Source organism: Callospermophilus lateralis, chromosome 15, assembly GCF_048772815.1.
Source record: "Callospermophilus lateralis isolate mCalLat2 chromosome 15, mCalLat2.hap1, whole genome shotgun sequence".
Classification (NCBI taxonomy): Eukaryota; Metazoa; Chordata; class Mammalia; order Rodentia; family Sciuridae; genus Callospermophilus; species Callospermophilus lateralis.
Window position 1 is genome coordinate 41,025,447 of NC_135319.1, and position 13,088 is coordinate 41,038,534.

The 13,088-nt window shown below is 38.3% G+C and overlaps 1 protein-coding gene and 1 pseudogene across 1 annotated transcript in view; one reads left to right on the forward strand and one right to left on the reverse strand.

Annotated features, from left to right (window-relative positions):
* Positions 1-1,482: 1,482 nt before the first annotated feature.
* LOC143381215 (large ribosomal subunit protein uL6 pseudogene) lies at positions 1,483-2,053 on the forward strand (annotated as a pseudogene).
* Positions 2,054-5,101: 3,048 nt separating this feature from the next.
* Positions 5,102-13,088, reverse strand: part of Dna2 (DNA replication helicase/nuclease 2) — a 41,071-nt gene continuing 33,084 nt past the window's right edge. Inside the window, exons 15-21 of the mRNA XM_076834600.1 lie at positions 11,895-12,088; positions 11,163-11,252; positions 10,871-11,075; positions 9,218-9,307; positions 8,622-8,804; positions 6,515-6,661; positions 5,102-5,521 (exon numbers count right to left, since the gene is read on the reverse strand). Of these exons, the coding sequence (XP_076690715.1) occupies positions 5,453-5,521; positions 6,515-6,661; positions 8,622-8,804; positions 9,218-9,307; positions 10,871-11,075; positions 11,163-11,252; positions 11,895-12,088 (978 nt within the window). The 3' untranslated portion in view covers positions 5,102-5,452. The remainder of the gene's footprint in view (positions 5,522-6,514; positions 6,662-8,621; positions 8,805-9,217; positions 9,308-10,870; positions 11,076-11,162; positions 11,253-11,894; positions 12,089-13,088) is intronic.

Below are 13,088 nucleotides of genomic sequence, written 5' to 3' on the forward strand. Positions count from 1 at the left end.
CCACCTACAACTAAAAAAAAATATAAAAATAAAAAATAAAAGACAAGGTCTGGCTAACTTGTTCAGGCTGGACTTGAACTTGCGGTCTTCCTGTCTTAGCCTTGAGTTACAGGGATTACAGGCTTGCATCTCTATGCCCAACTGGTCATATGTATTTAAAAAAAAAAAAAAAAGAGGGGCTGGGGATGTGGCTCAAGCGGTAGCGCGCTGGCCTGGCATGCGTGCGGCCCAGGTTCGATCCTCAGCACCACATACAAAGATGTTGTGTCCGCTGAGAACTAAAAAATAAATATTAAAAAAAAAAATTCTCTCTCTCTCTTAAAAAAAAAAAAAAAGAAAGAAAGAAAACCAATTGTAAATTTATTTTTCTTTGGGTGCTGTGGTCACTTGCTTGCTAGGTTAAGTATTCTACCACTGTTCTACAAGATATTCTAGCTTCCTGTATTAAGCAGAATTGGAATTCAGTGTCATCTATGTGTTTACAAACTCTTGGTAGGATTGAAGCAAAGGGTACTAACCTATTCTGAGTCCTCTATCAGAAAGTAAGAATTTAGATTTTGATAAGGGGATGGGACTTAGCATGGTGCCGCAGGGCATGCATGCTGGGATTGAATGCAGGGCATTGTGCATAGTAAGTATGCATTTAACACTGAGCTAAACCCGTTTCCCAAGAATTTGGATTTCTTTTTTTTTTTTTTTCTTTTTTAGTACTGGGGATTGAACTCAGGGGCACTCAACCACTGAGCCATATCCCCAGTCCTATTTTGTATTTTATTTTTAAAGACAGGGTCTCACTGAGTTGCTTAGCGCCTCGTTTTTGCTGAGGCTGGCTTTGAACTTGCGATCCTCCTGCCTCACCTCCTGAGCCACTGGGATTATAAGAATGCTCCACCCGCGCCCAGCCTCAAGACTTTGGATTTCTAAACTTAGTCATTTTATAAAAATATTAATTTTTTAAAAGTCATCATGTATTTAAGTACAGGGAGTAAAAAATCAAACATCTGCTTTAAAATAACTCAGGAAATAAAAGATGTTGAAAATAAATGCAACAAAATCTACAACAGCTCAATGTGGGTGATAAGTATGTGAGTTCATTGTACTATTCTACTTCTGTCTCTTTGAAAATATTTTGAAAAGCTCATCATAGTGGGCTCATGACTACAATCCCCATACCTCTAATCTCAGTGTGATTCTTGAGGCTGAGACAGGAGAATAGCAAGTTTGAAGCCACTCATAGCAATTTAGCTAGGCCTAAACTAATTTAGAGAGACCCTGTCGCAAAATAAAAAATAAAAGCCAGTTGGGTGGCACACACCTGTAATCCCAGTGGTTCAGGAGGCTGAGACAGGAGGATTACAAATTCAAAACCAGCCTCAGCAATGTAGTGAGGCCCTGTCTCAAAACAAAATATACAAAGGGACGGGAATGTGGCTCAGTGATTAAGATCCCCTGCGTTCACTCTTTGCCACATCTACTGTGAGAATGAAGACCATTCTCAGCAATCAGACTGTCAACATTCTAAAAAATGTCAACATTACTCTGAAGGCACACACAGTTATTGTGAAGGGCCCAAAAGGAACCCTCTGGAGGGATTTCAGTCATATCCATGTAGACCTCAGCCTCCTTGGAAAGAGAGGCTACGGGTTGACAAACAGTGGGGAAATAGAAGGGAACTGGCCACTGTTTGCATGATCTGTGGTCATGTAGAGAACATGATCAAGGTGTTACACTGGGCTTCCGTGACAAGATGAGGTCTGACTATGCTTACGTCCTATTAACGTTGTTATTCAGGACAGAATGGGTCTCTTATTGAAATCCGAAATTTCTTGGGTGAAAAATACATCCTCAGGGTTCGGAAGATGACAGGTGTTGCTTGTTCAGTGTCTCAAGCTCAGAAAGATGAATTAATCTTTGAAGGAAATGACATTGAACTTGTTTCAAATTCCAGCTGCTTTAATTCTGCAAGCCCCAACAGTGAAAAACAAGGATATCAGAAAATTTTTGGATGGTATTTGTTTCTGAAAATGGAACAGTTCAGCAGGCTGATGAATAAGATCTAGGAGTGTGCCAGCCACAGAAGCACAGTCCTGGAGTCAATCTGATATTTCTGTGATGCAATAAAAGATCTCTATTAAAAAAAAAATCCCCTGTGTTCAATCCCCAGTCCCAATAAAATAAAATAAAAAGGGTTGGTGATATAGCTCAGTGGTAAAGCACCCCTGGGTTCCATCCCTAGTGGCATATTTAAGTACAAGGAGTATACTTAATTAAATAAAATCACAAAATGCTAGTCAAAGTTTCCATCCCTAGTACACTACCCACAAACACAGTAATAGTTTCTAAAAATTAATGTAAAGGGGCTGGGATTGTGGCCCAGTGGTAGAGCACTTGCCTAGCATGTATGAGGCACTGGGTTTGATCCTCAACACCACATAAAAAAATAAAAGCAAATAAAATAAGGTTAAAAAATTAATGTAAAAAATCTTTCATGTGCCAAAGCAATATCCAAACAAGAACTGAAAGTCAGACTTAACCCCCTGGGTACATGTTGGTTCAATCTTCCCAGGGTTGAATCCCAATCACTGTAACAGTAGTGACTTGTGTGGACTGGATGGGCCTCCCCTATGAGCTAAAAACACTTTCTTTTCTTTTTTTTTTTTTTTTAAGCAGGGCGGCGGGAGTGCAGGGGAATAAACCCAGGGTGATTAACCACTGAGACACATCCCAGCCCTAATTTTTTATTTGTTCTTTTTAGTTATACATGACAGTAGCAGGTATTTTGACATATCATATATACATGGGGTATAACTTCCTATTTTTGTGGTCCCAGCCCTTTTTATATTTTATTTCGAGACAGGGTCTCACCAAATTGCTTAGGGCCTCACAATCCTCCTGAGCCATTGGGATAACAGTGGGCACCACCATGCCCAGCAAAAGCGGTCTTTTTAATGATCAAATCAGTCCACTAAATTCAGGTGGACCAGCTTGTCACATCACACCACAGAGCTTTCACTTGTATCCTGAGCTGGCCCAAGATTCGATTTCCTTGCAATGACAATTGCAACGCTTCTAAACATTTGCATACAACCTGGAAAATATATACAACACTGAATGGGAACACACAATGGCTGTGAATATTGCTGAATTATTAATTGGAACATCTGGATCTGGCAATGACTTGGCCAAGGTCTTTAACTAAACCAGAATATCTATGCTAGATACTTCACAGGGCTTAATTCAATTGAGAGAATAACCATGAGAAATGTTGGTTAATTTTAAAGCATGCTATTATTAATACTGCTGATTTTTAAAATATAGACATCATAAAGCAACACATAGATACTATTACAGTAGAAAGGGGGATAATTATGTTTGGAAGGGAAAAAAAATCAGAAAAGCCTCCTTGGAGAAGGTGGCACCTTAAAGTCTTTGGTACTGCATAGAGTTGCATAAATGGTAACAGAGGAACAGACTTTGTAATACTGACCCACTCCGCTGCAGCAGTGGGCCAGGACAATGGAGGGCCTTGCTGTGCCTACAGGCAGGAGTAAATGACAGGCTGTGTGCACAGTACACAGGAGGCTTTCTTGAGGTGTTTTATGAGCACATTCCTTTACTTTACAACCAAGGTGACTCTCTTCAGATTCTCTCCCAAGGACTGGAGATAAGAGGAATGGCCAGCTCCCCCTCCCCATTTCCCTCATTACCACATTCCTTTAGAGAACTTATCTCACTGCACTGGTTCCTGTTTAACCCAACAATAGGGAAAGCCTTCTCTAGATCAATAGTGCTTTTGACCTAGAAATGCACAAAGTGAGGAACCAATGACACTACTGTTACTGGTGACTGGTAGCCACCTGTTCTGGGCCCTGAGCATGGAGTGGGGCACAGGCACTGTTAGCTCTTTGACGATTTGATCTGAACCTCAAATTTATGCCCCGCCTCCAATTCATAGCACCTTTAAAAAAAAGTGTCTTTTTTTTAGTTGTAGATGGACACAATACCTTTATTTTATTTTTTATGTGGTGTTGAAGATCAAACCCAGTGCCTTACACATGTCAGGCAAGCGTTCTACGCTGAGCCACAACTCCAGCCCCTAAATGGTGAGATCTGGAGACCAAGGGAGATCCCAAAATGAAAGGAAACATGAAACTCTTCCCCAGGCTCCTCTTGAAGCTTTACTTCTCAGGCTGTACAAACTTTTATTGAAGCAACCACTTGACTAAACCATTTCACTCCCAGGAATTGAAATCATCTTAGATTCCTTCCTGACTTATATTTTCATGATACGTAACAACTTCCTCTGAAGTCTTCCCTGTCAGATCAATGATTTGTCTACAATCAGGTCCACTCTGTGCATCCTTCAGGAATCTCTCTATAATCCTAACAGTCCTTGGTTTCTGGATTTGTCAATATTAATAATGTATGACACAGTGAAGTCCATCAGTAAAAAACAATTTATTAAATAAGAATTTCAAAGGTAGAAGCAATAATTTTAAAAATATCTAACATTCATTAAACAAAAACACTCAATAGAAAGATTTTTCCTCCAGAAGATGGATACCCTAAGGCTAAACTCTGTCATCATATATACAATTAATCACTCTGAGGTATCTTTATACAAAAAGGGAAAATTTAATAATGTCCCCAAACAAAGAGGTAAACAAACAGAATAATTGAAAATAGGGACTATACCTTTTTTTGTGAGTTTGATACTGAGGATGGGGAGATTGAACCCCAGGGGACTATAACACTGAGCCACACCCCCCAGCCTTTTTTATTTTGAGACAAGGTCTTGATAAGCTGCCCAGGCTGGCCTTGAACTTGGGATTCTCCTGCCTTAGCCTTCCAAGTTGCTGGGGTTATAGGCATGCATCACTGTGCCCAACTTGCAGATACAATTCTTATGACTGAATCTATAAATCAAATTAGTTTTGAGATTTTAGACTTAAAAATGCAAAGCTTAGATCCAAAATTTAATCCATCTTTAAAGTTGATAAAAAAAATCCTTGTCAATTTTTTTTTTTGGGGGGGGGGGGTCGGGTACCAGGGATTGAACTCAGGGGCACTTGACCACTGAGCCGCTTCCCAATTCCCCAAATTGTGCCACCGAGCCCAGCCTCAAACTCTTTATCTAGGTCATACAAAAATGAATTTATCATACCTATAAATTTAGACTTTCCAAAGTTTGGAACACATCTGTACTGGAAAAAAGGTAGTGCTGAATTTTGTATGGCAATAGAATTTTATGTTAATAAGATTAAAAAAAAAAATAGAAAACAAAAATCTGGAACTCTGCACAGAATACATTTAACTTGCATTTCCCCCCTTTGGATAAAAGTCATTTTCACAGTTTAACCAAACACGGCCTTTATAGCAAAGCTAAATTATGAATCTTAGACACGAGCCAAGAGACACTGTCCAGATATCAAAAAGCAAGGAAAACAGCATTTTATCCTCTTTGAAAATCATCCAAAATGTTACAGAGACTTTCATGTTCTCTTGATGGAAGATCAATGATGTAGGACAAATTAAGGAAGATACACTAAACACAGTATGAAATTGCACAAAAACATTCATGACATTATTTCACATTTTGTGATTTGGTTTACTACAAAGAAATGTCAAGATCTTATGGTATTCTATGGATACTTATACACTGAGGCAATAAGATTTATATATTTTAATCTAAGACTGTAAAATAAGGCAAGGGATGTGGTCAATGGTAGAGTCATTGCCTAACATGCATGAAGCCCAAGTTCAATCGTCAGGAACAAATAATATCCATAAAGTAAAAAATAATGGAATGTGCTGGGTATAGTGGTACATGCCTGTAATCCCAGTGGTTTGGAGGCTGAGGCAGGAGGGTGGTGAGTTCAAAGCCAGCCTCAGCAACATCAAGGGACTAAGCAATGTTGAGGATTGAACCCAGGGCCTCACGCTTGCAAGGCAAGTGCTGAGTAGCAACTGAGCTATAACTCCAGCCCTCTCCCACCCCCGCTTTTTCTTTTTGGTACCAGGGATTAACCACTGAACCACATCCCCAGCCCTTTTTATTTCTTGTTTTAAGACAAGGGCTTTGCTAAATTGCTGAGTCTGGCCTTAACTTGCAATCCTCCTGTCTTAGCCTCCCTAGTTGCCAGGATTACAGGTGCCACCACACCTGGCTCAGTTTTTTAATGTAATATTTTACCTTGGATTGAAAACAAAGTTATAAATTTGGAGTTGCAAAACCAGAAGGGATAACCCATTTTCCTGCACCTGCGATTTGTAGGACAATGGATCACATTCCTTTTTTCTCTTTCTCAATTCAGAAACTATCTCTCTCCATCAACTCATTACTTCACTACTGGCTTACATGACTTCCTGAAAATTGTTCTCTTTCCTTTGCTGAATCAGATCTTTGAAATATGCCCATGGAAAATGTAAGACTCTGAGTCTTAATTTATATAAGGACATAAAGTACTCACAGTAGCACAATTGAATGTGACCATATACATAATAAAAAGGATATTAATTTTTCTGCGTTTAGATAACAAAATAACTTCTCCAAAGGAGGATAGCGCTTCAGTGAGGACACGCAGCCCAGGAGAATCAGTTTATGTTTGGCTCTGGTGATAGCAACATTGAGACGTCGCCAATCTTTCAAGAGTTCACCAAGCTGTAAAATAAATAATTTTAAATTCTTTGAGTTTTCTTACACTATATGTTTGAGTTTGTTTTGACAAAGAACTTGGCCTATCATGAAGTATTTCCCTACTTTTAAAATATAAATTATAAAAGATTTATCAACACAGTGACAATTCTAGGCAGCTAGAAAAACTTGCCAACCTCAAATATTTTATGTTGTGATATCGTAGGCACATTTTAAAATTATTAATTACAAGTAACAAAAAGGACTAAAGCTATCTCCATTCACTGTAGCAATGTTTATAATAGTAATTAAAATTGTGAAAACAGAGGAGTAAATACAACATGTCTATACATACTGGCAACTACGAAACTGAAAATAAATAAATAAATAAATTAATTAATTAAACAAACTCCTCCTTTGTGTACTCACATGGAAAGATTTCTAACATATTTTAAGTAGAAAAAGCAAAGTCTGGAATATTATCTAGAAGACTGCAAAAAAAACTAAAAAGATGTGAGTAGATGAGTAGTAGAGGAGGAAGGAGATTTTATACATATTTTAAAGACCATAAGAATGTATCAGGGGGCTGGGATGTGGCTCAAGCGGTAGCCCGCTTGCCTGGCATGCGTGCGGCCCGGGTTCCATCCTCAGCACCACATACAAACAAAGATGTTGTGTCCGCTGAAAACTAACAAATATTAAAAAAAAAAAAAAAGAATGTATCAGGTAGTCAAGAAAAATAAAGGGGTAAAAATGCAAACAAAAACAAAATAAAATAAAATCCATAATTATCTTTAATGTCAAAGTGTATAAGGAAGGCTCTGTGTTTAAAATGCCTAGCCATGTGTGTGGCACACACCTGTAATCCCAGAAACTTGGGAGGCTGAGACAAGAGCATTGAAAGTTCTAGGCCAGCCTGAACAACCTAATGAGATGCTGTCTCAAAATAAAAAACAAAAAGGCGAGGATAGCTTGATGGTCAAGTGCCACTGGTTCAATGCCCAATGCCCAAAACAAACAAACAAACAACCACAACAACAAAACCCCACAAAGCCTCAAACACAATATCCGAGAGGTGAAAGCCACCCAAATGTCCATCCATGGATAAATAAAACATGGTACATACAGACAAGGGAACACTTAAAAAAGAAAAGAAATACTGACATATGTTACAACATGGATGAACACAAGAGAAATAAGCTAGTCACAAAAAGACAAATACTGTTTGATTTCATTTATACCCAGAAAAGCCAAATTCAGAGACAGAGAGCAGAATGGTGGTTATAGGACTGAAGTGGGGCATAACGGAGAGTTTTTCATGAGTACAGAATTTTAGATCTGCAAAATGTAAAAGTTCTGGAATCTCTTGAACAACAACATGAATATACTTAAGTCTACTGAACTGTATACCTAAAAATGGTTAAAATGGAGCCAGAAACAGTGGCATACACCTGTGGTCCCAGCTACTCAAGAGACAGAGGCAGGAAGGTCAGAACTTTAAGGCCAGCCTGGACAAAGTAGCAAGATCTTGTTTTAAAATATAAAATGAAAAGGGAACTTGGGCACTGTGGTTGTATACTCCCAGAGGATTACAGTCAGGAGGACTGCAAATTCAAGGGTAGCCTCAGCAATTGAGCAAGACCATAAACTGAGTGAGGCCCTAAGCAACTTATGGAAACCCTGTCTCAAAATTTAAAAAACAAATAGAAAGGGCTGGGGATGCAGCTCATCGGTAAAGCATGCCTGACTTTAATTAATCCCCAGCATTGCTACTCTCCAAAGATTAAAATGGTAAATTTCATTTTTCTTTTTTTTATTTTTAACCACAATTTTAAAAAGAGAGTTCTGGAGGTGTAGCTCAGTGGTAGAAGATTTGCCTAGCACACACAAGGCCCTGGACCCCAAATGAAAAAATGACAGAAAGAGAGAGAAGACAGAGACTATAACTGATTCCCAAACGAGTCAGTGACAAATACAATCAACTTACGGTTCCATCCTTATTACTTCTAACAAAAGACACTAGGATGATTCTTTTGTCTCTTCCTTGGTATTTATCTACTGTATTAACTTCGACCATCTTAACAGAAGAATGTTCCAACAAATCGTTGATGATCTTTAATTGCTGCCTATATGGTGCAATGATACCAATATCAGAGGGATTGCATCCAGCCTAAACAGAAAAGGACACAGTTTTAAATGAAGAATCCTGACTTTCATTCCTTTGATTTTTAGAGATTTATGAAGGATAATGGATAATGGCTTATGGGCCACTAAAAAGTGCTACCCAAAAAAGAAGAGCACACAGAAAACCCATCCCAGTGTAAAAGTTCCCAATGCCCAATCACATTAACTACAGCACAGAGTGACACAATTAAATGACAAAACCATCCTAGATGGAAAACCCAAATGTCCTTATTAAAAAACACATCTTGAATTAATTTTCTCCAAATGAAGCAAAAACAATGGGGCTTCAGTCCTTCTATGTTAACAAGAGTTAAAACCAGATCTTAAATTTCCTACAGCCTAATAGTAGTTCATTACTCTGCTCCTTAATATTGATTATCCTTAAAAATTCTAAATTACCTTAATAAACATTGAGGTCAGAAAAACTATGAGTTTGGCTTCTGTTATGTTGCTCACACCACCTTTTTCAACCTGTTCTGGTGCTGGAACCTAAGTTAAAAAAAATACGTAGTTCACTTATAATACAGTCTTTAAAGTTCAGAGTACTTAAGTGTGCAGGTAGCTTAGAAACTCCACTGCTGGGGTTTGGAGACAGGAGAAATATTGTTGAAGTGAAGGTGAAAAAAAAAAAAAATCAATAGAAATGAATATGAGCACTTTTAAAAAGGAACATGAAAGCAACTCAACTTAAACATGCCATGCAGTTCAGACTAAAATCTCTAGGAAAGCTGACCATACGCTGGGCTTCACGTAATTCACTCTATTACCTTACCTTTTATAGGAATCAAAGGCAGACTAGCAAGTAATTTTCCAGGGCCTCACAACAGATCCTGACACAAGACTCAAACTTAGACCTAGTTGTAGTATCAGTTTTCTTTACATTTTCTTGTCTCCTTTTATACAAATAATGGGAAAAATAAGGGTGCTAGGCTCTGCCAAACCTGATATAACTCTCTAAGGAATACTCTACATCATCCACATTATTTACCTACATTATCCCTATGCAACCTTGATTATTTTTTAGCTCTTAAAAAATATTATTTTAGTTGTAGATGGACATAATACCTTTATTTTGTTTATTTATTTTTATGTGGTGCTGAATATAGAACTCAGTACCTCACATGTGTAAGGCAAGTGCTCTACCACTGAGCCCCAGCCCCAGCCCCCATCTCATTTTTTTTTATTCTTAAATTTTTGGTACTGGGGATTGAATCAAGAGGTACTTAATCATGGAGCCACATCTCCAGCTCTTTTCATTTTTTATTTTGAATCAGGGTATCACTAAGTTGCTGAGAACCTCATTAAGTTGCTGAGACAGGCTAGGAACAATCTGACTTAATAACAAGACAAGTATTATTTTGGGGGTGCTGGGGATTAAATCCAGGACCCCACACATGCTGAAATAGTATTGTATCACTGAGCCACACCCTGGCCCAAAAGACAATTATTTTAGAGGAGTATGCATATACATAACTGGTAATTATACTTTTATTTGAACTTCCAACTCAATGTTGAGAAGCATTATATAAAACAAGGTAGGTAGGCATGTAGCTCAGCAGCAGAGCATTTGCCCAGCACCTGGTTCCAATCACCAATACTGCAAAAATAAATAAATAAGTGAATAAATAAAACAAGCCAGGTGTGGTGGCACACACCTCTAATCCTAGCAGCTCAGGAGGCTGATGCAGGAGGATCAAAAGTTCAAAGAGAGCCTCAGCAACTTAGTAAGGCCCTAAGCAACTTGGCGAGACCCTATCTCAAAATAAAAAGGGCTAGGGATGTGTTTTATTGGTTAAGTGCCTCTGGGTTCAATCCTCTCCCACAAAATGATTAATTTTGAAATCTATCAATCCCCAAAATAAACCTCCTCCCCCAAATATTGGGCTATAGAAAGAAAAGACTCTGTGTTGAAGTGGGAGAAGTACACATCAGTTTTGCCTTTCTACTGATAAGGTCCAGTGAAACATATACTAATAGAAACTGAGAAATTTGAATAACAGAACAAAAGCAGTAAAACTAAAAAAAAAAAAAATATATATATATATTTTTTACCTTTTCTGTATTAAGAAAACAAACAGGATTGTTTGGCTCAAATACTCCAATCAGCCAAGGATTATCAGAATAATCAGCATAGAATTCCAGTTCCAGCTTAACATCTTTAAAGTGAGGTAGGTTTATCACTGCATTGGCCACTTTGTCTGATCCACACTCCAGCTTTCCATCATAGGTCAGCTTATTACTTAGGGACATAATTTTACTAAGAGAATTGCAAAACAAACTTAAGTTCTGGTACATGAAAATGTGTACATTAAAAAACATTTATTGCTGACACTGTTATAAATACCTGTTCATTCTGTACTGCACAGTTAACTGTACAACAGCATTTTGATTCTTCTCGAGCCTCTTGAATAAGCTTTCACTCATGCCAAGAGCACTGTCAAAAATAAATAAATAAATAAAATTCAGGCTTATCATTATAGCAATATTGTCCCTTAAAAAGAATTCAGTTTTGGGGCTGGGATTGTGGCTCAGTGGTAGAGCGCTTGCCTAGCACGTGCGAGGCCCTGGGTTCGATCCTTAGCACCTCATAAAAATAAATAAAATAAAGGTAGTGTGCCCAACTACAATGCAAAAAATAAATATTAAAAAAAAAAAAATCCAGTTTAAAATTAAAATTTAAAGCTGGGCATGATGTTACACATCTGTAACCCCAGTAGCTCAGGAGGCTGAGGCAGGAGGTCTGGAAGTTAAAAGGCTAACCTCTGCAAATCAGTAAGGCCCTCAGCAACTTAGCGAGACTCTGTCACTAAATAAAAATAAAAAGGGTTGGGGTTGTGGCTCAGTGGTTAAATGCCCCTGGGTTCACACCCGGTGCCCAGACATCAACAAATAAATAAATAAATAAATAAATGAAATTTAAAGATAGGCATGCTAGTGTGAGCCTATAGTCCCCAGGTACTCGGGAAGCCAAGGCTGGAGGAAGTTGAGCTCAGAAGTTAAGAGGCCAGCCTGGACAACGCAGAGAAAGCCTAACTCTATTACATCAAAATACAACAAAACTTAAATACCTGCCTACCTTGCTTCTGGGTTTAGCACCAGGGGAGGAAGCTGCTGATGATCCCCCACCAACACGAATCTCTGAGCAAAAAAAAGTGGCCCCAGGCAAACTGGTTGGCTAATTTGAGATGCTTCATCCACAATACAAAAATCAAAGGTTCTACGGGAAAATATTGGATGGTTTATTCCCATGCATGTTGTTGCAACTATAAGCTGAAAACAAATGAAGAAAATAGATTAGCCATTTAGTATATGAAAGAAATACAGTTTGGTTTTTCCCATTTTTGAAATTAAAAGATCAAAACCAATTTTTGGCCCCTGTAGCAAAAATTCTCCAATATTATTTAATTCTGAAGCGTTTATAGCATGTAAAAGTCGTTTTTAATTTTTTTCTACAAATAAAAAAAAAAAAAATCAAGTAAATTTTTTCAAACATAAGTATTATCATGCTTAGATGTTTCTAAATGCAAATCTGAAACATTTAAGAGGCAAGAAGTTAGTTAATTTCTTTAAAAATGTCCACTAGGTTTCCTTATTCTTCCCACAAAGTACTTCTAAAAACCTAGACCAGAAATGTAGCTCAGTGAAAGACCACCTGCCTCACAGGTGCAAGGCTCTATGTTTGATCCTCAGCACTGAAAATAAAAACAAAAGAAACAAACAGAGGGGGAAAAAAACCCACAACCACAGCCCCATCCCCACTAGTGCCAGGAAAGGCTGAGTGGGCAGCCTAGACTATAGCCCTCCATGCTGTAACAAGGCACCCTAATAACCACTGGGTGGTACTAGAGGCCAAGCAGGGTATCAGGCCATCATTCATCTCCTCAATGTCAATAGAGAGCACATGGAAAGCCAAACTTCCAAGACCACTCACCCCAAAGTGTTCTGGGAAGTTTGGCTTCCCATGGAGGTGGGGGGTGGGGGGTGAGGGGTGGGGGTAGGTGGGCAGGGAGACTGCACTTCCACTCCCACTTAAGTAATGAGGTGGCACAACTTCCTCTCCTACCAGAGCAGCAGAGAGCAAGCCAACTCATACAGATCTCTTCAGTAAAACAATGTCAACATGCTCAAGTTTCAATCAAAATGTACTCATTATAACTAGAATGAGGAAAATCTCAAGCTAAATGAAAAAAATAGGAAGACTCAGCAAAGAAACAGACAATAAAAAGAACCAAATGGAAATTTTAGAACTGAAAATACAATAAGTGAAGCC